Here is a 27,900-nt window from a genome sequence, read left to right on the forward strand (position 1 = left end):
CTGCTTGTTCTCCCAGAGACGAGTGGCTGATTTAAACCCAAAATTCACTCCTGTTTGTTGACACAAGGCCAGTTCAAGACATATCTATGCCAGGTGGTGAAATGAGTTAAAACACACATCGGTTTTCGTGGTTTCTCTCAGGTGTCTCTTCACTTTGTACGATTCCCACCGTCTATTATTACACTGGACAGACAATGAGCAATGCTTTCCACCTTTTTCTCTGCAGAGTAATCCCTTCTTTTTTCCTCTCTGCCTTCTTGTGAAGTAGCTGTCTTAAGGCGAGGTGCATGTGTGTAGATGAAGGCGCTTCAGTCAGAAATAAAGTGATATCCTGTCCGAATCTTTCCGGGATTTTTGTGAGCGCTAAATCTTTATTAGTTTTGAGAAACTCACATGGACAATCAGGTGTCGGTAGGCATGGTCAGAGACCTCAGAGTAGACAGGGCAGGGGGTTTTAGATCGTCTCGGACAAACTGGAATCTGGACTACTTTTACTTTTCAGTTTCGCGTCTTCTGATCCAAGTGCTTCTTATCGGGATCTGCTTGAGACCGGCTCGTCACCCGTAGAGGTTAGAGCAGAGAATGTTTTGCAACCCCCAAACTGCGCGGTTGCTGCCTCTTTTGAGCTGAGACGTGATCATAACTGTGTGTGCGTGTTTGCTTGTGTTGGTGCAATCTTGTGTTAATTTATGGCAGGAGAAACAACATGTCACTTTCTAAGTAGTTGTGTCTTTGCATTTTTGAATAGATCAATCATTCAGCTTTTTTAACTTTACCTTATGTTACTTCTTTGGACTAGTGACTGTTAAATATTGTTACTCACCCTCCCTCCCTTCTGCCTCCCAAGTCTCAACCCCACAGCCGTGCCAAGCAGCCTTCGAGTCCCTGCTGACGTTAGGAAGTAAATCAGGCTTTGTACACGGGCTCTGTTCTGTGGCCTTAGCACAGCGTGAGGTGACCGGAGAGTGAGCAGTACGTCCACCTGATCACTTTTTACTGTTCAGTCAAATATCACCAGGTGGCTGTCCCGGCTTTGATTCTGTACTCGCTTCTCGGTGGGAAATCACCACCAGCTGCTACGCAAACACTGGTCACTTTGAAAAGTGCTCTTGAAACTGGATGAATGCCGCCATCAGAATGCTATTTTTAAGTTGGTTAAAGTAGTAAAAGAACTCAAGGGGCGGACGGACTTCTAAGACTTGTTGTTTTAAACCAGTTTAAGAACTCACACCTCAAAGTTCTTCCATGGTGTTGACGCCCATGTTGTAAAATAGTTCAGCATTTTAAAGGGATATTCCACCCCTAAAGGAAATGTAATCTGTTACCATATTCCCTAGTGTTAGATGAGTGAGGGAAAACATTTTGTAACCAGCCCAGTCATTCTCCTTATCTGGCAGTATTTCATTAGCTTTAGCTTAGCATAAAGGATGTAAGTGAATGGTTAAAATTCAAATTCAAAAAGATGTCTAAATCCGTAAACACAAATGCGTGGCTACCGGGTTTATACTTGGTACAGTTTTTTTGAAGGGACAGCATAGTAATGGTGCATTCACATTGAGATTGGCCCGGTCTAGCCCAGGTTGGGTAATTGTATTCACGTGTGGGTTATCCGTGTGTTTCTGCACTCAGCTGACCAGTTCTGTTGGACCTGCTGTCCGGCGGGTAGCTTTCTGCATGCGGAACCGCAGCGGAACATCACTGCTTCAAATAGAACCCATTAAAGTCTATGGACTGTTTCAAACCAGCAGCGACGCAACAAATTCCAGGCACGTCCGAGAACCCTAAAGATAGTATCGGGTACTATTTTTGCCTCGAGCCGCTTCTGGGACACGTCAATTTCTGCAGTTAACATTAGGCTAGACAGGAAATCACACTGTTTCCGTGTAAAATCCCCAGTAATTTTCAAAGTAAAAGTACTGGAGTGATGCAATTTCATAAATGAAGCTTACGTGTGACCCAACAGCTTACTTACTCACAGCATTGTTCCAGAAGTGCAGTGGTGTGTTTGTCATGGCTTAAATCTTGGCAGTGGAAAGGAACACCATCGTATATGACATCAAACAGCGATATAAAACGTGATTTCCTTCTTTTTGGTTTAATGGCAGATTGCATAAACAAGCCGTGACCTTAAGTCTCGAGGGGTCTTGTAATCTCGCGAGTCCAGCAAAGAGCACAGCGAGGAAGTCACACCGCATCCCAGACACTCCCGGTGTGAAAAGGACCGCTTTAAAGTTTGCGAGTAAACCGGTCCGCTGCCGTTTTACTCCGCTAATGCTTCCAGTGTGAAACCGGAATTATTTGTCTGGATGAAGTGGGGTAAACATCTTCTCTGACTGCAGCTCGAACTGGCCCCTCCAGCCGAGGGAGCGCAAAGATTGACTGCTGTGAAAAGAGCCCACAGCAGCACTGCTGCTCAGTGAGAGGAAGCTGTGTGTTTCATGTCAGTATCCAAAAGCAACTATGCTCACGACCACTTTTGTTTACTAATTTAAGGAAGACACCACAGGCTTTTCAACGAGTCTTTAGTGCCGCCCACGTATTCGGAAACATCCATGTTCCTGTGAAGGCTGTTATGATCCTAATTTTCCTTGGTGATCTCAATAATCTTATTGATGGGAAATGGAAAAAACAAACAAATGAACAAGTAACACAACGAATTAGAGCAAATTTTAGTGAAACTTAAGCCGCATTTACATCTGGGTGAGCGTCGACTGGACTTTATTCAAACAGCCTTCACAGGAACATGGATGTTTCCGAATACGTGGGCGGCACAGTTGACGCTCACCCAGATGTAAATGCGGCTTAAGTTTCACTAAAATTTGTTCTAATTCTTTGTGTTACTTGTTCGTTTGTTTGTTTTTTCCATTTCCCATCAATAAGATTATTGAGATCACCAAGGAAAATTAGGATCATTATTGAGGGATTGTTCACAACTTTTTCCACATGATATGCTAGTTGTTACCATTCACTTACTTTGTTTATGCTAAGCTAAAGCTAATGGAATGCTGCCATATTTGGAGAATGACTGGGCGGGTTACAAAATGCTTTTTCTCCGCTAATTCAACTCTTGGGAATATGGCAAAAGACTAAATTTCACTCGGGGTTGAACGTCCCTTTAAAGTGAGGCGGATAATAAAATCAGTCATTCAAAGTCTTTACCTATATGAGAATGCTTAAGTACTGCTGTTACACTCTGATTCGGACAAACTTAAGGAAAATATTTACATCTGCATATTAAATTCCTGTTTCTCTGTTGTACCTCTGAACAAATGTGCAAGGTGTTTGAGTTTATATTTAATAATATATTCAGATTTGTGCTTTAAAGGTTGACTACGTGAATTTGATGTGTAACATATGCCACTCTGCTTACTTGGCCCGCTTTATCTGGAGTTTAATTTTCAGTTTGTTATAATTTGAGAATTTTAGTGTGTTATTTATATTGTAATTCAAATTCAGATTGGACGATTTTGTAGCCTTGGAATAGACAAACTAACTCATTGAATAGCTCTGCCTTGCTAGATTGCTTTGAATATTTTTGCGTGCATAGTCAAATTGTAGATTTACATTTTATTTAATAGCTTGTTTAGCATTTAATGGCTTAATAGCATCTGTGCAAATGGGGTGTGGATGTTCTTTGTTACACTGTAGCTAAACTGTGAAGGTCTCAACAATGGCAAACGCAAGTATCAGGGAAAAGAAAAGATATATTTGTTAGCATATTCCTTGTTTCCTTGTCTCTAACTTTAAGATGGAGAGTGGTGTTTTTGCTGGTATTAGGTCGCTGGTTTCCTCTTCAGTTGCAGATGTCACGTTTGCTGGTAATGGTTGACAATCAAATAGAAACAGCTGAATGTCTGTGGGGGAGGCTGGCAGGAGAAAACGAAATCCAATCAATCCAGATCTAAAGGATCAACATGGCTTTTTCAGAAATGACCCCTTGACCTTTTGGCCCCCAAGGCAACATTTATGCACCTGCCCCCCCCGTTCAGCCAATCCATGTTTATTGTATATCTATTGACTGCCTCTGTGAGATATTTGCATTTGAACAGCGGAGGTACTGCAGCTCTTCTGCCTCGTTCTGTGCAAGGCAGTATTTTCAGGGAGGGTTGTTTGTAATTGTGCGATGGCGACAATCAGGAAACGTTAAGGCAACACTGTATACCTCGAAATGCTCTCAACATCCCTTCAACCACAAACCAAGCCCCGTTTCTACCTCACGAACTTCAGCTTTGGCAGGTAGCTTCTCATCAGCCACAATACAGCATCCTGTCACGGGCTGCGCTCATACAGAAAAAACTCATCAGAATGTTTATACAGTTTCATAAAGACCATTAAAGAGATTGTTATAACCACAGACAATCAGATATCAGCTTAAATGGAACTCCCACCATTAATCAATCTCTATTTTAGTTGTGAAAGGATCATGGGAAGCTCAGTTCAGGCTTTAAATTCTGTGGTAAGAGCACCCCCTGTGGAAGCTTTTATTATAATGGATGGAAACGCAGAAAAGCAAAAAGGCTGTAAATATTATATTTACCTCAATTGATTAGTTTCATTCTTTAAGTACATCTTCACATCCCCCTGGTGTTTCAATGGTTTTATGCTTACTGGGGTGTGAAAGCCTCTGAATGGCTGTTCAGGTGGTCAGGAAACACTAAAACGCACGACACCAGACTCCAATTTTTAGGGTCAGTAGCTCTTGAAGGCATTCACACAAAAGTAACAGAATACCAGTCGGTTATCGGGTATTCCGGCTTGCTGTAGCTGTGATCAAGCAGGTGCCTCCTCTCAGAATTTTCTTTTAGATATTTAAAGTCACATTGTAGCAGTAAAATCAGTCTTAACTGAGCAGAATCTGAAACCCAAGCTTGTTCTAAGATTTGAGAAAGCCGATGTTTTTCAAACTGGTGTTTTGTTTTTCTTTTTGAATTCTAAATTTGATTGTGGATCTTCTCTGCATCATTAGGTTAGAGGGCGCTCGCTCGTTTAAAAACTGTGGCTTCACCCTGTGCCGTGAGGCGATGCAGGTGAAACCTCGGATCAACGGGTTGCACAGACCGGAACAAAGACTCTGCGGTTTTGCTTTTCTTGAATTAAAATTTCCTCAATATCAGCACAATCAGTCTGTTGTGACCGGTTTGCTTGTAGATCATTACAAGAAAATGTTCTCTTGAAATACTGCTGCTTTTCCTCCCACCAAAGCTGTAGATAAAATAATGCTTTTAGAAAATCTTAGGTCCAAAGAATCTTGCATGGAGATCTAACTTTTGAGCCTCGTTCCCACGTGCTTCAAACATGACCATTCAGCTGGAACGCTTACTGGCTGGGGCGCATGAGGGTTCAGGGAATCGGACTGGACTTTATCACTGATTTGACCTCTATCAGGTGGACTGTGGGCAGGGAAAATGATGACGAGATGCCTTCTGCTGTGACAATTGTATGAATTAACCTGTATTTCTAAGATTCATTAAATAGATTATTTCAGAAATGAGGCTTTTTGTGGCTATGGAGGACATTGTGTTTATATTGTTTTTTTTTTTTGTTTGTTTTGCTGTTTCTTTGCTTTTTGACATGCTTTTAGCAACTGAGGCACACAGAAATTACTTCTAGAGCAGTTTTATGAATATAGCTATGATGATAAAATAATAATAATGATTATTTTAGGTGTGTGTGTGTTTGTGTGTGTGTGTGTGTGTGTGTGTGTGTGCGTGCGTGCGTGCGTGCGTGCGTGTGCGTGCGAGAGAGAGAGAGAGAGAGAGAGAGAGAGATCTAAAGGTGTATCTGAGCATCTTCAGAATGGAAACAAAGCGTATCTATGTGTCTTACAATTTCTCAGGAAAATCTACCTCTACCTCCAGTTTAATGCATTTTACCCAGTGTTGGCTCAAGTCGCTGATCAGTGGGAGGAGGGCATGAGGACGGGCATCTGGGTCTAAAATTAACTTCAGCCGTTACCAAAATAGAAATAATCCTCCATCTCTGGTGACACATGGGAGCTGGAAATTGTAATTGTGAGAATGTTTTCAGCTTCTTCTCACCATAATGTTTATGATGTAATTCAAAAGTGTTTAGCACACTCCTCATGTGCCCTCCTCTTGCCATCGCTACATGTTTGTAACCTTTCTGCTGTTTGGTTTATTTGAGCACCAGCATCAGGGATCCTCCAGCTCAATGTCTAACTACTACTAGTACTACAAGTAGTACTTCCTGTACCACTGTTAGTATGACAAGTCCGTTTTTGAATCTCCCTGTCTGCTCTCTTAACGTGTGCTTTTTTTCTCCCTCCTCTTTTTCCTAAATGATTACATTTTTGACGAATGGGACATTTCCCGGTAACCACGGCAACAGTGAAGTGGTGTCGGGCAATGCAACTGTTTTTTTTTATTTTATTTTCTTTGTTTTGTTTTTGAAGGGTGAAGAGCAACTCTTGCCTATTTACTCCATGTGTTTGTGTGAATACTTTTATTTTGAATCTAAAATTAATAAAATATCATCATTCTTAAATGTCATATATCTTTGACTTTTATTTATTTTTTGTCTCGGGGCGGCTGGTGATCATGCTTTGATTAAGTCAAGAGGTTAAAACCCATTTAACTGTTTGACCCATCTCTGGAAGTCTGCAGCAAAGATTAATCTTCCCAAGGATATTTTATTCTTTCTGTTAACATGGAAGCCGCTCAGCCACGCTCAACATCTCCCACAGTTGTTTCACACATTTAACATCATATAAGTCTCATCATTTTTATATCCATCAATTGGTTCAGTGACCCTCGGGTCATCGTGAAGATTTTTCCGTTTAGGATGTCACTAAGCAGAACAAGTTTGTATTGATTTGCAGTGAATCGTCCCAAACTAATAAAATGTGTATTAACAGCATTACTAAGCCACCTGATCCTCTCACTCCAGAGGTCAAGAGTTCATTTCTTTTCCTCTCCATGTTACCTTTCTTGTGTCTGAGGGCTGGTTAATTAAATAATTATTGATCTGCACTTGTAAAGCACCTTCCAGAGTCAGAGGACTCCAAAGCGATTTATGCTACAGCGAATCACTCATCAGTTGCCACGCTGGTGGTAATGAGCTACAATGTAGCCCCAGCTGCCCTTGGGCACACTGACAGAGATGAGGCTGCCGTAAAAATGTGAAATTTTCATTGGTTGTCAGTTATAATCATCAAATATAAAATAAACCTCGTCTCGTCTCGTCTCGTCTCGTCTTCCTCCGCTTATCCGGGTCCGGGTCACGGGGGCAGCATCCCAACTAGGGAGCTCCACACCGTCCTCTCCCCGGCCTTGTCCACCAGCTCCTCCGGCAGGACCCCAAGGCGTTCCCAGACCAGATTGGAGATGTAACCTCTCCAACGTGTCCTGGGTCGACCCGGGGGCCTTCTGCCGGCAGGACATGCCCGAAACACCTCCCCGGGGAAGCGTCCAGGAGGCATCCTGACCAGATGCCCAAACCACCTCAACTGGCTCCTTTCGATCCGGAGGAGCAGCGGTTCTACTTCGAGTCCCTCCCGAATGTCCGAGCTCCTCACCCTATCTCTAAGGCTGAGCCCGGCCACCCTACGGAGGAAACTCATTTCGGCCGCTTGTATCCGCGATCTCGTTCTTTCGGTCATTACCCAAAGCTCATGACCATAGGTGAGGATTGGGACGTAGATCGACCGGTAAATCGAGAGCCTGGCTTTCTGGCTCAGCTCCCTCTTCCCCACGACAGATCGGCTCAGCGTCCGCATCACTGCAGACGCCGAACCAATCCGCCTGTCGATCTCCCGATCCCTCCTACCCTCACTCGTGAACAAGACCCCGAGATACTTAAACTCCTCCACTTGAGGTAGGACCTCTCCCCCGACCCGGAGGTGGCAAGCCACCCTTTTCCGGTCGAGAACCATGCTCTCAGATTTGGAGGTGCTGATCCTCATCCCAGCCGCTTCACATTCGGCCGCGAACCTACCCAGCAAGAGCTGAAGGTCAGAGCTGGATGAAGCTAGGAGGACCACATCATCCGCAAAAAGCAGAGACGAGATTCTCCTGCCACCAAACTCGACACACTCCGTCACCTTATCGTGGTGGAGGAGTTTGAGTGCCCTAATGATCCTAGGAGCTATGTTGTCTGGGGCACTTAGTGCCCCTGGTAGGGTCTCCCATGACAAATTGGTCTTAGGTGAAGGGTGAGACAAAGAACGGTTCGAAGGATCTTTCATGGCGGTTAAAATGAAGAGTCGGAGTACCCGGCCCGGAGGGTTACCGGGGTCCCACCCTGGAGCCAGGCCTGGGGTTGGGGCCCGTGAGCGAGCGCCTGGTGGCCGGGCTTTCGCCCATGGGCCCCGGCCGGGCCCAGCCCGAACCGGATACATGGGCTCGTCCAACTGTGGACCCACCACCCGCAGGAGGAACATGAAGGGTCCGGTGCAATGCGAATCGGGTGGCAGACCAAGGCGGGAGCCTTGGCGGTCCAATCCCCGGACAAGAAAACTAGTTTAAAATAAACCTTTGAAATATATCAGTCTGTGTATAATTAAGGAATCTAGTTTACAAGTTTCACTTTTTGAATGGAATTACTGAAATAAATCATCTTTGTCATGATGTTGTAATTTTATGATCTGCATCTATAGGTCATTTTTGCTTCAACTTATCAGACTTTAATCAGTGGGTAACAAACTTCTGCAGTACTAGAACAGAATAGAATGGAATAGAATATACTTTATTGACCCACAGAGGGGAATTTCACTTCCAATGACATGCCAAACATTTAACTATTGAATCGTTGAAAAAAGGGAAACAACTATAAGAAGCTGGATAGAGGAATACAGTGACATTGCTTAATACAAAATGTGTTTTCATTTATTGAAATTCCTTTAAATTGTTTGTTTTGTATTTTACTCTCAAATTGTATTTTTGATTTGATATTTAAGTGAATAATATAAAACTTAAAGTATATTATAGGAAAACAAAAAGTGGTTTCTAAATTGACCCAGATGTCTCCTGTCTGTCATTCACGATCACGTGTAAACATGTCGATGGTAAACACAGAGGAACGTGACGCTGATCTGGGTCGTTCGGAGCTCAAGCACCGCCCTACAGTGTTGCTCACAATACTGAACCTAACACACCTCTTTGGATTTGAAAACGCGAGTGGAGATGACGCGGCGGAGCGGGGCGGAGTTAAGCATTGTCTGTCAGTGAGGTGGAAAAAAATATCTCAAAACAAAGCTTTCCAGCCGGTAAAGATACGGTACAGCGACGGGTTTTACATGTAGATGACCTCAAGTCCTACATGAGAAAGGAAAATGAGACTCCGGTCTCAAAAGATAATTGCGATTGGTCCGGAGACGCCGAGAAACAGCCGTCGGCGTTCCCAGAGAAGGAGGTCAAGCCTAGCTGTGACTCCAACGACACCAATAGTTCCGTCACCGACTGTGACTGACAACCCGCTACAAGCCAAGGTAAAACTCAACCCATCTTCCCAGAAGTATTGATAATCAGTATTTGGTAAGAAGCGTGAATTAGCCAGGCATCAAAACATCGTGTTTTATGTTTGGCTAGTTAAGCGGCGTGTGCTGTCGCTTAGCCTGTTAGCTATTCTTGCTACAAACAGGACATGCTAATGTTAGCCTCAAAGCTGATTGGCCTGCTAAGTTTTAACAAATCCCTAATTTATCCTTGTAAATGTACATTTGATTTATTGTAAATGTGTTTGACACGCTAATGCAAGATTAAATGAAATGCAAAAGCTATAGCAATACTAGTTAATCCGTATTATTAAAGGTCTTACTACGTGGCGCTATTGCACTGCAAAAGGCATTACCTGTCTCGTGTTTTCATTTTATTTTTTTCTGTCATATTGCGGCCAACAGTAGTAACTTTTATTTATGATGTGATCTGCTGATTAGCCTCTTTTAAAATGGATATAATGCAGTCAAAACACCCCTTTTAACCCAGAATGTTTTAAACAAGAAGCTACACTTTTTGTGGGGAGTATAGTATTTATTTTAAAAGGTTTATTGGTTTTTCTAAGCGATTTTCTCTAAATTGAAATGTCCAAGAAAGGTCCTGCAGTTTATCTTTTAGTTTTGGAAATTGTTTAGCAAAAAATGGGTATTTGTTTTTTTTTAAATAGTTTAATGGGAAGCATTGAGTAACATTTTCAGAATAATGGGGTGATTAGTTAGCCTAATGAACTAGACCAAATTCTTGCTTTGCAAAGTTTGTCTATATATTCACATATATAGTCTGGCTTGCCAGGGTAGTGATTAGTTGTAGACTAGTAAACAAATCAGATCTGAAAAAGCATGCAGAAGGTAATTTAGACTTTGTTGCTTTCATTTTTCTACCATATTAATGTTAAGCTCATGAGTGACTGAGAGCTGGCCTAAAATTTGACCACGAATGGTTAAATTACATCAGTAAACCTCAGATCTTCCGCCTGATCATCATCATCATCATCTTTATTTGTATAGCGCTTTAAAAAACACAGCCATAAGGCTGACCAAAGTGCTGAACAGTCACACAATAATAAAAATATAACACATGAAACAATAAAATGCAACCAAGAATACAATAAAACAAGTCAAAAATAAAATAAGAGTTGCCAATAAAACTGATGGAAACATGTCACAGTTTAGGACCACCAATGGAAAAAGCTCTTTCTCCACATGATTTGTAATGCACTTTTGGGACCTCGAGGAACAACAAGCTGGAGGACCTAAGTGTGCGGCTGGGGGAATAAATTGAGAGAAGGTCAGATAAATACGCAGGGGCAAGACCGTGGAGGGATTTGAAAACAAAAAGTAGGAGTTTGTATTGAACCCTGAAAGTGATGGGCAACCAGTGAAGGGATCTGAGAACTGGTGTCATATGCTGGCGCCTGTCAATACGTGTCAGGAATCTAGCAGCTGCGTTTTGAGCAAGTTGAAGTCGAGCGAGGATTGATTTATTAACACCCAGTAAAACAGCATTTGAGTAGTCAAGCCTAGATGTGATAAAGGCATGAACTACTGATTCCAGATTCTTTCTAGATAAGACAGCTCTCAATTTGACCAGATGGCGGAGTTGGAAAAAGCAGGATTTTACCGTGGCATTAACCGGGGCGTCCATCCTTATGTGGCAACTTGGAGAAACAAGGGCCCAGGCGGGATTCAGTCCCCAGACTCCCGGGTGAGAGTCATGCGCACTAACCAGTCAGCCAAATGGACATCCCCTTGGCCAAGTAGCCAGGACGCATGATCAATCGGGACACTGTGACAGGACGTTCACACTGCCACACTTTGAGATGAATCCATCTTCACACCTAGATTTGTTACAATTGTTTTTAGATTTAGAGAAATGGAAGAAAGGGGTTTGAAATGCGCTAGGTCTGGCCGGAATAAACAGGATCAGTTCAGCCTTGGAGTTGTTAAGATGTAGAAAAGTTGTGGTTAGCCAACATTTCACATCACGAATGCAATCTAAAAGAGGCTGAATGGATTGCTGGGGTTTCACAGACATGTAAATCTGACATTCATCAGCATATAAGTGATGGTGAACAGGGTGTTGTTTTAAGATAAAGCTAAGGGGAAGAAGGTAAAGAGAAAACAACAGGGGCCCCAGAATGGATCCTTGAGGGACTCCAGATAAAAGAGGAGCAGTGCGAGATGAAATATTGTTCAACACCACTTGTTGGGACCTGTCTGACAAGTGGGACCTAAACCAGGTTAGGGCTGTACCATGTATTGCAGCAATAAAAGGATGTTGTGGTCGACCGTGTCAAAGGCAGTGGACAGATCGAGAAGTAATAAAACAATATAGGAGCCAGATTCAGTAGTCATAAAAATATCATTGAATACACGGAGGAGAGAGGACTCCGTGCTGTGCAGTGGTCGAAAACCTGACTGAAAAACATCCATTACGTTATGATCAGCTAAATGAGTTGATAGCTGATCATAGACCACCCTCTCCAGAATTTTTCCAAAAATGGGAGTTTAGAGATAGGGTGATAATTGGATAGAGCCAAGGTGTCAAGGCCAGGTTTCTTTAAGAGCGGCTGTACCACAGCATGTTTGAAGCCGGGGGTACCACACAGGAAGTAAGACTGGTATTGATAAAGTGTAGGATATATTGACCAATAGCTGGGAACACCTATTTCAAGAGACGCAGAGGAAGGATGTCGTCTGGGGAACTGGAAGGTTTCATCGACAGAATTAACGATTAAAGACATAAAAGGGAAATGGGTTTAAAACTGAGGAAGGGTGCTGTATTTAAAGTTAAGGTAGGAAGGGTGTGCAGAGGGAGTGATAAGCTAGCCCTAATAGAGGAAACCTTATCTGAAAATAAGTCTAGAAACTGATCTGGAAGATTTGGTGCAGTAACTGAACCGTTAGATTCATACGGAACGAGAACAGAATTAATAGTTTTGTAAAGAACTTTCTGATTGAACCGGTTTGCAGAAATAATTTTAGAAAAATAGTAGCTTCTAGCGTGCATAACTGCTTGTTGATATTTGGACCATAGGTCTTGCAGGATCTGATATGAAATCTGGAGGTGGTGGTCTGGAGAAATTGCCGGTTCAAAAGCACTCAGTTCAAAGGAGGTAATTTCAGAGGAAAAAGAAAACGGATTTGAGGTAAATGAGGATTTAAAAATAGTTAAAAGGCCTCATCCATGGCCACACTGTCTGGGAGAGTTTGTGAATGAGCATGCAGGGGGGAGAGTCTCCGCTAGAGCAGCTGACTCACCCAGGGCGATCCAGGATTCCACGACGCAGAGAAAGTCCAGCGCTCGATCACGGAAAAGATCTCTTAGTATGAAAGTTTTGTTCCTGATGTATCTTGCGTTTATAAGAGCAAAACTGATGGAGGTTGAGTCTTGTTGTATAATCCAGGCTGTGGAGCAGACGGCAGATGATGTAGGCCTGGGCGATATGGCAAAAAGAATGATCATGATATATTTTTCCATATCGTTCGATCTCGATTTTAATCACGATTAATTTTTATATAGTCAGTTTAAAGCAGCTTAAAATGTAAAAATAAAGAAACTAGATATTAGTTAAACCTTTTATTGACATTCTGTGTGTCTTTAATGCTATACAGGTACAAAATAAAGTATTTGCTGAATGAAACATCTTTGAGCTCCATCTCTAGCTTTTCTCTGCATTCATCATACAGCTGTGGCAGTGCAGTTTGAGAAAAATACTTTCGGCCAAGTATTTCGTACCTCTGGTCCAGAACTTTGATTAAATGCTTAAGTCCTTCTTTCTCTACTGTGTTCAGAGGCATCGTGTCTTTTGCTATACAAAAAGTTATAGCTTTTGTGATGGTTTTGCTTCTCTTTGAGTTCTGCTCGTACGGTGCAACAGCTGAAAATGACAAGATGATTTATTGCTGTTTTGGTTGTGCAGCTGCACCACCAAAGCCGGCTGGACCACTACTAGCAGTCGCGCTAGTGCTAAGTCTACTTTGAGACAAGCTAACAAGTTGTCCGGACTCTGCTCGCATTTTCACGCTCTCTGTATAATCACTTGGGTGGTATTTCTTTAGATGATTAAATAGATTCGTAGTGTTGCCAGTTTTTGAAGGCACCATTCGCCGACATATCTTGCATGTCGGCTTGATTTGCTCAATGTCACTTTTGAGATGCCCGAACCACCGCCACACAACTGACGTTGAGTAACTTTTCTTCTGAACAATGTCTTCATCTCCAGAAGACAACTCAGAGTCATGACTGGGATCTACTTCGCGGTCTTCAGCTCCACGTTTGGCCATTCTGCTTATTAAACCTCTTCACCGAAGTAGCAGAGCAGGAAAAGTGTAATTGCAAATGCTTCTTCTTTTTGTTAAATGGCGGTGGGCAACCAACGCACATGGAGGGTTAGCGCCCCCTACTGAGGCTGCAAACATCTGTTATTTCTGATCGAGACTCCCAGCTGATCACCGTAATTGAACTGAAAATGATCGTGATCACAAAGTGCGATCATATGATCGCCCAGCCCTATGTCGGCACTAGGAGAAGGTTTGCTGGGCTGATTCCCCAATGGCGCAGCACCATTGGCACAGAGCGGAGCTGTGGGCCCGCCAGGTCCCCGTGCAACTCCAATGGGACCACATGGAACTGCCGGATCCAGGGATCGCCAAGAGTAACACAGACTGGGCCCTACGCCAACAGAGATCCTGAAGGAGGCAAGTGAGCGAGCCAGAAAACCTCTAAGCCTCACCAGTCGCCCGGCTCGACAGCCGCGATGGCGACGCTTCCAACCACAGAAGCGACACGGCATCCGACACAGGTAGAGAGGAGGTCCAGGGAGCAGCGGGCAAGAGGTATGATGGAAATCTTTCACAGCAGGCGGAGAAAGGCACATTGCCAACCGTATGTCCGGAAGAGTAGAGCGATCATACTTAATGATTGCAATTATGGGGCAAGGAAGTTCAGGAATATAACCAAAAACAATAAAAGAAGACAGCGGGGTGGACGGCCGGCCAAGAACACTGGCGCCATCTTTGAAAAAAAAAATGAGGATGATGCTGCCAATGTTTGATCCCTGTGTAGGTTTGAGATTTTCTGCTCTCACTGTAACCAGGTTGGTAAAGTAGGTTAAAGTGAGAGGTGGTCCAAGGAAAGTAGGTCATCGGGACATATGCTGACATGCTTTTATATGGATGAAGTCTGACAAGGTTGATTTGATCCCAGGAGTTTGATTGACTGCTCTTCTTTCTATTGGCTTGATGGTTGAATGCTATAAGCATGTTACATCATATAACAGTCAGTATGAAATAGTGATACATCTGATGCTGCACCAGAGCCAATGTAATCCATTTTTAATGTACGGATTTACCATGTTTATTCATTGTGTTTTGTTTGAACACTAACACTGTTGTGATGATTCTTTCTCATGATCAGGATTGATGTAGTAGATATATATATTTTGTCCATATCCCCATGCCTAGGTGTGAGACTGATGGTAATTCTTGTTAAAGTATTTATTTTACTCTTGGATTCCTAGGTCGAAGAAACCTCGGCTGAGCACTCAGAGGATGAAGTCCCCACTGTGAGGAGGCGCCCACTGCCTCGTGGCCGACTCAGAAAGAGGGCCATTCCTGTTGGAGACCGAGAGTCGGGTATGTTTTCTCCATTAGCACTGTGTCACATTATGTTGTAAGGTGTTAGGGTTGGAGTTTATTTTTGTGTAAAATCCCCAGTTTTGTATTTTTTCCTGTCTTTAATAATTTTCTCCCTGTCTAGATTTGGCGTTTAAGACTCCACTCAGGCCTAAAGTGCGCCGTGAGCATGTGCTGTCAGAGATTGACGCAGAGTCTCCTCGTAATTCAACAGCAAGAAACATCTACTCGCCGATCGTACGCTTCCTCACACCCAGCAAGGAGAGTGAGTACAGGGACTGTTATTCTAAAGGCCAAGTTCACTGAGAAACCGTTTTTACTTATTTTTTAAATACGATCGGTCACTCTGAGTTTCACATGGAGGCTAATTGTGGAAAATAGTCTTCAACCCCTATTTCTTTTAACATGACCCAGCACCTCAAAGAAAGGAACAAAGATTACGTGGGTCTGCTACGTGGTCTCCGATGTAAAATCACACACACGTCTGTCTTTCTATCATAGTGAGGACCCTCCATTGACTTCCATTCATGTTTGTGACTCCGCTATACCTAACCCATACCCTAATCATAACCAATGCTGATCCTAACCTTAACTAAATCTTAAATCACATCATACCTCTAAAACCAACTGGTAAGCTTCTAAAAAAAAGTGAGGACCAAAAAAAATGTCCTCACTTTGTAGGGAAAAAGGTCAAAATGGTCCTCGGTATGTAGTAAGTACAAGAACACACACACATACACCCACATGACAACAGTTACTTTGATGTAGTAAAAATAAGCAATTTAAAGAAGATTGCATGAGCGTTTACAGTGTAATGTCCAGAAAGGGTCACTTTTGACCTATATATATTGACCTACATAGTGACCGGTCATCTACAGAAATAGGTCCACTATCTAGGTGGATTTTCTATTCTATCTTCTAACACCCAGAAGGTTCTGTAGTGCTTGTTGACAGTCCATGAAGACAAGATTGTCAAACTAGATCTCCAAACAAAGGCTGTCCTCTTAAACTCAGACTGCTGGATTCCACACTCTGAATAAAAAGTGAACTTTTACAACTCATAAGTTAACCAGATGTTATATGAAATGTTTGAGTAATCTGTGCCTAATTCAGTGAAGTTGAAATGATTGTTGTCTTACAATGATCCATTTATATCTTATGATCAGTACTGTTTGATTTAACAAGTTAATCATTATCTACACTCATACACAATGTTCATTAGATGCAATTTAAGGTTAAGGTCACCTCACATAAAGTTTAAAGATTCTTTATCCACAGAACTAGAACATCTTGTATCTGGAAGGTGTGGTTTTCTGAGGGATGTTTGGTAAAGCCTACAAACATGTCAAATTCTGATTCGCCAGAAATCATAAACTCTAGATTATTATAACTAGAGTGACTTCCCGAGTTATTCAGTTTTGAGCGTAACTCGGAAGTGGCCAATTCGGAACAAGCCTCCTTGAGGCACCCCTTTCTCTGACACACAGTCAGACCTGTTGGCACACTGCCAGCTGACACAGCCATATGACTCCTTAAGAGAACATCCGTCTTAGACGCAACAAACCTTCATGCCTGTTGTGACCTGGAGACAACTCTAGACCAGACTGGTCGCACCGCGGTTAATCTATGAACTTCGGTGCCTTGAGGTCCACACGACTTCCTGATATTCTGGATCTGACTGGGGGGTCTCCGATCAGGGTTTGTAAACGCAACAGATTGCGTCTGATGTTGTTTTATTAATAAACAACTCTCTAGTTTATAGCAGACAACAAATTCTTTTACACCCAGAATTCACAATCTCTTTCAGATACAAAGGTTCTGATACACATCTACTTTACACCACACCAACTACAACTCACATTGCATCACCGCATAGCTACTCCAGGGTTTTTCCTGCATTCAAATTTGCGTGACGGTTGCCTGCCGCCCCAGCCTGATTTCACTCTGCCCCCAACTATATGGATGTTATTTTAACTGTAGTTGTAGCGTTGCGCCACTACACGGGAGCTGTATCAGCAGCGGTGCACTGAAAAGCACTAAAACAGCTACAGAAAACGATCAAAAATTGCTTTTCTCGCTAGTTGGTACATATCTATGGTTGGTGCTATTGACGTCCTGATTTTCCCCCAGGCTCTTCCATATCAGAGCAGGGCTGCACAGTGCAACGAACAAAACTGTGAGTGTCTGTCTATTTTTAAAAGTAACACTGGTCCAACATCTTTGAATTACTCTTTTCCCCAGAACTTTATTGAACAAAAGTAAGTTACTTGTAAGAAAAATGCTTTTTAGGGTTAGGGTTAAGACTAGGGTTGTCACGGTATGAAAATTTAACCTCACGGTTATTGTGACCAAAATTATCACGGTTTTCGGTATTATCGCGGTATTTTTTAAACGGTGTTGCATATGTTCAGAAAGCATTGATAGTCCTGTTCTACACAAACTGAAATAGTTCTGAAAAGGTTTAACATTGTTTATTAAACCTAAAATAACACAAAGCCTTAGCAAAAGTGCAACTTTTCACAAGTAAAGGAACAAATAGCTTATTTTTCTGGAACATGTTACAGTAGTCAGTGCAGGTTTAAATTATACAAATCCAAACATTCAAAACATAAACAATATGTAAACAAATCAAAGAAACACCACTTGTTTTCTCATATACTTGTTTTCTTCATTATCAAAATGAAAATCTAAAACTCCAGTCCACACTTGACTTGAGCACTGTACAAGTCAACCTTAAAAAAATATGTATTTAAAATAAATAGCCACTTTAAACAAATTACTAAAATAACTACTACACTATGTAATCAAATCCAAATGTTCAAGTATAAATGGCATTGAATAAGTAAACAAATCAATGACAAGGAACTAATTGTATATTTCTCTTCATCATCAACAAATAAGATGCTTCATGCAGCAACAGGGTGTCCGTGACACGGTTTAAATGCTGGCAGAGGGCGCTGCGGCTGCAGTATATAGTGACTCGTTGCATTCTCCCTCAACCAAAAGTCCTCACGTCATGCATTTAAGCTAAAATGCTAATGTTAACTTACCTTGCACTGGCTGTAGAGACGTGGGTGATGGTCACGCAGATGTGCCATTCGATTCGAAGTATTGCTGCCTTTTGCAGACACTTGTTTCCTGCACGTTCTGCAAACGGGATAGCAGTCTTCTATTAACTGTCCCTCAGCATTTTTCAGAAATCCAAAATATGCCCATACTTCCGATTTAGTCTTCTTTGAGGGCTGATGGATGTCCTGGGCGCTGCCGTCTCCTCCTTCGGCCATTATTTCAGCTTCAAAGTTTTGGTGCCGTTGCAAACTAAAAAGTGCGTGTGCGCGCCGCGGGAACTTCAGCTGAAGCGACGGTGGCTGGTAAGGGTCACCGCGCCGAAACCGCGGCCACGGTAAACCCACCGAGATAATTTAGTTTTTTAAAAAACTGGACGGTTATTTTTATTGTCAACTTTTTTACCGGGGTTTACCGCTATACCGGTTACCGTGACAACCCTAGTTAAGACATTGTGGTCATCTGGATTCAGTGGAGGAAAATGAAGGAACCAGCAAAGGCACCAAGGCAGAACCGGTCCAAAGTTTGGGATCAAAAGTACAGCTACACGCAGATTGGCTAATGCTAAAGCTAATGGGTAGCAGTCTCACGATCAAGTGGCGCACAAAAAAAAAATATGATGATCGTAAAACTAAGAAAGACTAAACTCTACAAGCGGATGAAAAGTCCCCACCACCCTGTTTATTCTGCATCCTGCAGCGCTATGGATCAGAACTGCTGCAGATATGAGTCACATTACTGCTGGCGCAGGAAGTACAGCAAGCCGTTGTAGTATATAATTCACAAACTCTTCTATCTTTGAACATAATTTGAACTGGATTATTGCCAACCCGTACATAATAGACATGCCACCATCACATTGTTAGCAGCAGAAATTAAATGGTATTACCATTTCCAATACAAATGCATGTTAATGAAATGCATTTTATTTTACAGGATATATTTGTGTTATTTTGACTAAGATGAGTGTTATTAATGCAAACCTAAAATGTTACTGAAATGTAGGTCAAATATTTAAATATTTTTAACTATAATTATCAGATGGGAAAAAGGGAAATAAACACCAATGCATATTATTGAGCCTTTTATAATATTTTGCCTTTAAAAAAGTGAGGCAGTTGAATGCAGAGAGTATGCATGTGCTGGCGCAGGGTCAGGATGGTACCACCTCTGCCTCAATTTGAGCCAGGAAAAACCCAGCACTCCATCACATATCATTATGCATAGCTTGTCATGGATTATCATTAGTTTAGAAAAGAATAAAATTCCTTTTAAATATTTTCTTGACTCCGCCTGAATTGATACGAAGTGTGTTTATGGTCCCTGAACAAGCAAACAATCCTAAACTCTTCTGGTTAAACATTCAAAGATCAATCAGGTTGATATTTCATATTAATATGGAATCATCGCATCTTATTGGTCATAATTAAATATGCAGTCATTGTGCGATAGAGTGTGGCCCTACAACAGCTTAAAACATTTATAACCAGCCACCTTGGGACAAACCTGAAAAAATTTCCAAACCATATTTTGTGCAAAGCCAAGATTTTTTGCGATGATATTGAGTTTCTGATGGCTCGTTGTGCTTTAAAATATTAAATTGACATTTATTTTAATTTATTAAATAAAAAAGTTTTAGTTCTTGATTAGGGCTGGGTGATGTGGCCTAAAATTAATATCAGGATACATGGAGGATTTCACCTTGATAACGATAAATGGACGATAACTACATGTATGCGCAGAAACAAAAGTTGTCCACTAGAGGGGGCTGTCACGTGTATTGTTGAGTCACATTTTTATGTGACTCAATGTGGTACAGCTTCTTAAAGAGACATGAACGTTTGCAACTTACACACATCTTTTCTTTTTTTTTTTAATTGTCAAATTTATTGATATGGGAATAATTTTCCTGATAAAAGCCAGAAATTTCAATAACAACTAATTTTTGATTTATTTCCCAGGCCTATGCTTGGTCATGTCACTGAATAATCTGTACAATTGATTTATTGAATTTTGGAAACTTTAAAAATTCCTGCCACAGTGTTTGCAGTGTTGCATAACAATATGGTAACCTGCACGCATCATGTCCCGTGTTTTATGTGTATGTTCTTATTTTCTGTCAAGACATGGAGTGTTCCGAAACTGGGAGCAGTGTGTTGATGAGTCCAGAACAAGGTGTGTTTGGTTATGGCTCTGTTGATCTGCTGGCTGGAGAAGAGGAGGATGACATCTTTGATCCGTAAATATAATTTTTCTGTTTTATCCTAGACTCTACATGAGCATGAAGTTAATTCATTAAAGATTAAACATTTTCAGAACAGTCAAACAACTCAAAAGTATAGAAATATGCGCAGAGATCGATCGCTTTTGTACATTTTAAAAAGATGATATCAATTGTTGTAGTATTCATGTATTCTGTTGGGTTTATTAACCCAATTTTCTCCACAGATTTACCTTGATCAAGAACATCCTGTCCCAGTCCCATCATTCCCGACCATTTCTCAGAGATATTCCTCCAAAGACCAGGAGCACTCCAGAGGCTACATTGGTGGTCGACCTTGTGGGTTTAAAGATTGTCACCTCATTTGAGTCTTATCTCCACATGTGTTCATACCCCCCTATTCTGTGGTGGTTGGATTACTGTCTTACTTGTTTTTCGTTGCCGTAAATCTAACTGTGTCTGTTGCTGCTGCCTCTTGGCCAGATCGTCATCGTAAATGAGAATGAGTTCTCAATTGAGTCATCCGGATAAATAAAGGTTAAAAACACCAATTCCCTGGTTTAACTGGAGTTTAGTGAACAGGAGCAAAACAAGGACTACAGATGTGTCCATGAGGGCACGAGCCACCAGTTGGTCCATCTGTAAATCCCATTATCTTTATGTTATGAAGAAAGAATTTTAAAAACATTGTTTGATATAGTAAAGAAGATTATAAACTCCATTTATATTGAAAATGAACAACGACGAGTGATGATGGAGCATCAAAAGTTGGATTAACGAAGTGCCAACAGCAGCTCCTCTTTTCAGAGCTCCCTTTTCTGTTTGTGTTCCTATTTGTTGTTCTGGACAAGAGGCACTACTGACGTTGGCCCGTCCTACATCTGCCTCTGGCCAAACACACTCCATGTAATCTAAAAGGGCTTCAGCTGTTTCCTGTTGACGATTGCTTCATCACTTGGTCACCGTGTTGGGTTTAATCTACCCAACCTACCCTACCTTTCTCAGTGGCCTAGTGGTAGAGTGTCCACCCTGAGACTGGGAGATCAGGGTTCGACTCCTGGTCGGGTCATACCAAAGACTTTGAAAAAATGGGACCCAATGCCTCCCTGCTTGACACTCAGCATTAAGGGGTTAGATTGGGGGGTTAAACCACCAAATAGTTCCTGAGCGCGGCTGTGTCTGCAGCTCACCGCTCCCCCAGGGGATGGGTCAAATGCGGAGAACAAATTTCACACACACACACCTGTTTGTGTGACAACTAATGGGACTTTAACTTTTGACTTTAATCTTAAGGGACTGGATGAGGGCCGGGGTTCGGTTGTAAAGACATCAACTCAGGCTGATTGTGTTTTTCAGGAGGAAACGTTGATGTTCAGTTCCCTGACTGTGATCAAAGATGCAGATTATACTTTCCACACAACTTTCCAAGACCATCAGTATAAGGTAACCTCCCATTGCAAGCAGCTGTTCACAGATCTGTTTTTGTTTTCAATCTCTCGTGTTTTCATCGGAATGTGTCAACTTCTCAACCACTATGACTTTTAGGAAATGTTGGCCAGTCAAACACAAACTTTTTTTTTCTTCTTTAAATTAAAAAAAATACCTTCACGATTTAAAGATATTAATGTTAAATCTAGCAGCTGCTTCAAGTTTTCAGAGTTCCTCTGTGACTCATTCGTGTGATAATCGAGGAAAAATGAGCAGCAGGAAAGTAAGTAAATTTTATTTATACAGAACTTATCACAGACAGAATCGCAAAGTGCTTCACATAGATCAAAACAAAATAAAATATATAACCATAATGATCTCAAAACAGAAATAGATTAACATCAGAAAAAATAAAGTCATAAAATTATAAAGTATCATAAAACAAATGAAAGGTGTTCACAAATATGAGTTAAAAATAAGAAAACGAAAGATTTAGGTAAAAGCGGCTAAAAAGGTTTTCAACTGTTTTAAAAATGTCCGGACTGTCAATCCTACGTAAGGATCAAGGGCGATCATTCCAAAGTGGGAGTGCAGCAGTCTGGAAGGAGCGATCACCTTGACTTTAATATCTGTCTTTGGAACGTCTAGAAGGTTCTGGTGTGTGGACCTGAGGGCTCGGGTTGGAGCAAAAGGCTTCAACAGTTCAGTAATACAGGGAGGAGCTTGACCATGTGGAGCATAACTAAAGTTAACGCGTAACCAGTGCAGAGACATTAGAATAGGAGTGATGTGTGCTCTTCTGTTTGCTCCAGTTAGGAGCCTCGCTGCAGAGTTCTGGACCAACTGAAGGCGGTCAAGGGCTTTTTTTGTTAAAACGTGAGGAGTGTGTTACAGTAATCTAGTCGGGAGGAGATAAAGGCATGGATAACCATTTTAAGTTCATGTTTTGACACCAACCTTCGCAGTTTGGAGATATTAAGTGTTTTCGGGCCATTGTTTTTCAGTGGCCTTCAGGAGACATTGATTGGTCAAAAACAACACCCAAATTCCTCCAGTTTGACTTACGGCAGAAGATAAATGACCAAGTTTTTGACTAATAAGGGGAACCATGCTGTTTGGAGTTTTAAAGAAAAACTTTGTATTTGTATAAAGTTATCTGCTAGTCAACAACTCTCCTACAGTATTGCATTATTTCAGTCAACTCAACAGAAGTTAAACAGCTGCCTTATTAAGCTTTTTAGGCTCAGTCTGAAATCTTAAACAGAAACTAAAGAATTGAAACAACCTGCTCTTTCCTTCTCGATAAAACAGGTGTACATGATTCTACGTCCACATGTGAAGGAGTTTCTGCAGGCCATGGCAAAAATCTATGAGGTATTTGGACTTTTATTTTCTTCATACGAGTTAGGAACAAGGCTCGGTTGTATAATCGCTGCTTTATGTCTTGTAGCTGTTTGTTTATACGTGTGCAAAGAAAGAGTATGCTGAGAAGATCCTGGAGATCCTGGACCCTCAAAGGAAACTGTTTCGGTACGTTTCCCAAAAATCTGCTTCTGGTATTTCAACACTACATTTGCAAAGTGGTTGTGTGTTTTATGAAATTACCAGTGATTAGAACTTTTAAAGCAACACGTTAGTAAAAGAACTCCCAACAGACTTTATTAATCTCTACGAGAGAACATCAGCTTACTGACCTCTAGCTTGTTTTTATCGCTCTAATCTGTATAATCAAGCGTGTGTTTAGTACAGTTGGAGCTACTATTGTGTTGTTGGCTGTGTTTGCTTATTCTTCTGTGCTTAATGCTCTCCACAGACATCGTCTGTACCAGGATGATTGCTCCTGTGTTCTTGGACATTACATCAAAGATCTCAGCTTCCTTGAGAGAGATCTTGCAAAAACTGTGGTCCTGGACAATGCACCCCACACATATCCATACCATGTTAGTCATTTTTTATGATTTTTTTGTTATTATTCTATATTGCAACAAAATTTAATTTTTCTTTAAAAAGCAGTAGCATGTTTATCAGTTTAGCACAGTTTCTGAAAACTCAATGAAATCAGAATATATGACACATATTTTTTGTTGGTTTTGCAGCTGGTCAATACAATACCCATCAAGAGCTGGTCTGGAGACCCAGAGGACAGGGAGCTGCAGAAACTCATCCCCTACATGGAGAAGGTGGCTGCAGCTGTGAGTCTGCTACTCGTCTTGGTTTCACTTCAGCATTTAGTCACATTTTCATGAGTTTCTGCGACAGCCAGCAGGTTTCCTAAAACAGATTCTGAAGAGTAACTGTTGGGTTTTTACATCTTTAATAATTTTCACATATTATTGGAGTTAATTTTGTCTCCCCCATGTGGTTTTATTTGCATCATTACATGTAAAAGTGTTTTATGTGTTTATAAAGGTTTAATGACATCAAGTGTTTTATATGAGCACTAAGATTAAATCATTAGGTCACTTAACCGTTACAGAAAATAATTTTCTTTAGCTTTTGGCTCAAAAATGTCTGAACAAGAAAGTATCAAGGGGAGTGTAAAGTGTGTAAAACCGCTCTGAGTCACTTTGCTACATACAGAGCTGTGTCAACAATGTGATTTATTTAAACTTGATTTATTTATTCATCTAATTCAATAAAACTTAAGCACACCTAGGGAAAATTTAGTCTCCAAATAACTTGACGCACATGTTTTCTGTGTTTATTTTTTATTAAACCTTTATTTAACCAGATAAAAAAACACTGAGACTAAGACGGTAGCACATGTCATAGCATGTTAGAAAACAGGATTAACATAAACATTAAATATTTCAAAGTACAAACAATGTGATAATGAAGTGCAGTGGTTACTATAAAGATAACTAAAATGCGGAAATTTAAAAACGGTGATTAAAAATTGAAATCAGACACATTTCTGTTTGTCTTGTAAAATGGAGTGGAAAATGTTCAATGAAACCATTTTCAGACAGTTTCAGTTCAATTTACTAAGAGATCTAAAATAAAAGTTTAATTTAAAAAAGTTGTGCTTCAGCAACTTTTCGGTCTTCTAAAAGACATTTACTCCTAGCATTTCATTTTACATATTTTGAAAGCTATATAGGGGCGTCCCAATCAGGTTCTTTTGCCCTCGAGTCTGAGTCGTTTGATTTTGAGAATCTGCAGATACCGAGTCCCAATCCGATAATTTTGATGCATAAAATAATAAATTAAGAAAGCAAAGATTGAGTGCGTGAGTTAAAGATGAAGCGTGAGATTGATAGGTGGATTGGTGCTGCAGCCGGTCTGTCGATGTAAGGAGAGCTGAGCTTGAAGGCAAAGCTCTTAATTTACTAGTCAATCTACGTTCCTACCCTCGCCTATGGTCACGAGTGTTGGGTAATGACTGAAAGAATGAGGTGGTGGATTAAAACGGCCAAAATAATGCAGCCGACGTTCCTACCTCTTAAACTGTATTTATTACAACTTTTATTTATTATAGCTGCAGCAACACCCCCCCCCCACCCCCACTCAATGTGCAATACCTATCTCTTTCTTAGTAAATATTTGTTATTTAATTTTTTTGCTATTGTGTTCCGCACATACATGGAGAGATGCCAAACTGCCTTTCATTCTTCTTGCAACGGTGACAATAAAGATCTATTCTATTCCAAAATGAGTTTTCTCTGCGGGTGTCTGCACTCTCTCTTAAAGATGGGGTAAGAAGCGCTGTTATCCGGGAGGGGCTCGGAGTAGATCCACTGTTAGCTTTATGTAGACTCAAGCGTGATGCTGCGCCACAGCTGAAATTCCAGCACCATGCCTACGAGATAATCCACACACAGAGACGGGAAGCCCTTTGCGCGCAACAATCCGCCGCTGGTCTCATAATAACTGACATTTTCTGGGGTTGAGACCATTAGTCTATGACAGGTGTGTCTGATGTGTAAGTAATTTAAAGTTGCTGCCATCTAACAGGTTGGATCAGTCATCGGTAGCAGAAGAAAATAATTCAATAAACTTTCTTTTGTAGTCCATGATCGGCCTTAAATTGGCAATCCTACATTTTTATGGAAGTAAAACGTAATTTTATAGATTTTAGCTGTTTGAGGTGTTTGGAACAGCTGGTTATCTTTAGCAGCATCACCCTGCTGCTGCTGTGAGTTTGTGTCTGAATATCTCCTGCTGTGTTTTTTCAGGAGGATTTTCCAGAGGTACTTAAGAAGAGGAAGGACCACTTCCTCAGGTTGCTGTCAGAGGACTGAGTGGGTTCTCCAACCCATCAACTCCCACTCTGACTTCTTCTCATGACTTCCACGGCTCATGTTTGCTTTCATTGTGTCTTGGTTAAAAAGCAGAATCCTGTTGAAATGAGACAGCTGGCTTGTGTTGGACCTGCTCGTCCTCCTGTGTCCTCCCTGGCGACGAATGTGCTGCTCATCGATTAGAACTTGAACCTTCATTCCCTCCAAGACTCATTCCTTGAGCTGTTAACTGCTAACTTGTGTAAATATTTACAGAACAAAACTTGAAATGCCTTTTTTCTATTTATTGATTATATTGCAAATCAACGTCTATTATCTGTACCTTTCAGAAATGCTTTTTAATGCCATGAATTTACCCAAATAATAAATGTGAAACTCACACCTGATGTCGGATTTTATTTATTTTTTAATCTGAACTTGTTGTGATATCAAACTAAAGAATGATGAAGCTTGTCGTTGAGATTGTTTCTGGGTCAGAATTTTGTTATAGTTTCTATGTTGCATCTACTGTAACCTTCCTAAAATCAGACCCCAAACCTTTATTCATTGAATCTTGTATTTATTCTTTAAATTCTATCTGTTTTTAGGTTTTTGGACTTCTTTTAATACTTTGATGAAACAGCATGTTTTCTGATCAGTAGGACTATTGATCTGGATCTGGAGTCGTGTCTCGTTGCAGCACAGCCTGAACTTATTAAGTTTTAATTTTCTCGTCTCGTCTCGTCTCGTCTTCCTCCGCTTATCCGGGTCCGGGTCGCGGGGGCAGCATCCCAACTAGGGAGCTCCAGGCCGTCCTCTCCCCGGCCTTGTCCACCAGCTCCTCCGGCAGGACCCCAAGGCGTTCCCGGACCAGATTGGAGATGTAACCTCTCCAACGTGTCCTGGGTCGACCCGGGGGCCTTCTGCCGGCAGGACATGCCCGAAACACCTCCCCGGGGAGGCGTCCAGGAGGCATCCTGACCAGATGCCCAAACCACCTCAACTGGCTCCTTTCGATCCGGAGGAGCAGCGGTTCTACTCCGAGTCCCTCCCGAATGTCCGAGCTCCTCACCCTATCTCTAAGGCTGAGCCCGGCCACCCTACGGAGGAAACTCATTTCGGCCGCTTGTATCCGCGATCTCGTTCTTTCGGTCATTACCCAAAGCTCATGACCATAGGTGAGGATTGGGACGTAGATCGACCGGTAAATCGAGAGCCTGGCTTTCTGGCTCAGCTCCCTCTTCCCCACGACAGATCGGCTCAGCGTCCGCATCACTGCAGACGCCGAACCAATCCGCCTGTCGATCTCCCGATCCCTCCTACCCTCACTCGTGAACAAGACCCCGAGATACTTAAACTCCTCCACTTGAGGTAGGACCTCTCCCCCGACCCGGAGGTGGCAAGCCACCCTTTTCCGGTCGAGAACCATGGTCTCAGATTTGGAGGTGCTGATCCTCATCCCAGCCGCTTCACATTCGGCCGCGAACCTACCCAGCAAGAGCTGAAGGTCAGAGCTGGATGAAGCTAGGAGGACCACATCATCCGCAAAAAGCAGAGACGAGATTCTCCTGCCACCAAACTCGACACACTCCACACCACGGCTGCGTCTAGAAATTCTGTCCATAAAAGTGATGAACAGAACCGGTGACAAAGGGCAGCCCTGGCGGAGTCCAACCCTCACTGGGAACAGGTCCGACTTACTACCGGCTATGCGGACCAAACTCACGCTCCTCTGGTAAAGGGACTGAATGGCCCTTAACAGAAAGCCACCCACCCCATACTCCTGGAGCGTCCCCCACAGGGTGCCCCTGGGGACACGGTCATAAGCCTTCTCCAAATCCACAAAGCACATGTGGATTGGTTGGGCAAACTCCCAT

The 27,900-nt window shown here is 41.9% G+C and overlaps 1 protein-coding gene across 2 annotated transcripts; it reads left to right on the forward strand.

Annotated features, from left to right (window-relative positions):
- The first annotated feature begins 9,145 nt into the window (after window positions 1-9,145).
- ctdspl3 (CTD (carboxy-terminal domain, RNA polymerase II, polypeptide A) small phosphatase like 3) lies at window positions 9,146-26,299 on the forward strand. 2 transcript variants are annotated; one of them, XM_015970830.3, is made up of 12 exons: window positions 9,146-9,445; window positions 14,974-15,088; window positions 15,213-15,353; window positions 20,279-20,393; window positions 20,603-20,714; window positions 21,732-21,818; window positions 23,115-23,177; window positions 23,254-23,333; window positions 23,617-23,743; window positions 23,900-23,995; window positions 25,979-26,025; window positions 26,138-26,299. In XM_015970830.3, exons 1-12 carry the CDS (start codon window positions 9,290-9,292, stop codon window positions 26,151-26,153), a joined length of 1,155 nt encoding a protein of 384 aa, XP_015826316.3. In that variant the 5' UTR covers window positions 9,146-9,289; the 3' UTR covers window positions 26,154-26,299. The 2 variants fall into 2 exon arrangements, with proteins under 2 accessions (XP_015826316.3, XP_015826315.3); XM_015970829.3 differs by having other exon boundaries at window positions 25,979-26,271.
- Window positions 26,300-27,900: the final 1,601 nt, after the last annotated feature.

The sequence above is a fragment of the Nothobranchius furzeri genome, chromosome 8 (genome assembly GCF_043380555.1).
Source record: "Nothobranchius furzeri strain GRZ-AD chromosome 8, NfurGRZ-RIMD1, whole genome shotgun sequence".
Classification (NCBI taxonomy): Eukaryota; Metazoa; Chordata; class Actinopteri; order Cyprinodontiformes; family Nothobranchiidae; genus Nothobranchius; species Nothobranchius furzeri.

Bases quoted from the DNA above. Each gene is read 5' to 3' on its own strand.
- ctdspl3 (XM_015970829.3), top strand. From the start codon at position 9,290: ATGAGACTCCGGTCTCAAAAGATAATTGCGATTGGTCCGGAGACGCCG. The intron at 20,394-20,602 runs GTAAATATAATT...TTTTCTCCACAG, and splicing joins GAGGATGACATCTTTGATCC to ATTTACCTTGATCAAGAACA. The intron at 21,819-23,114 runs GTAACCTCCCAT...TCGATAAAACAG, and splicing joins TCCAAGACCATCAGTATAAG to GTGTACATGATTCTACGTCC.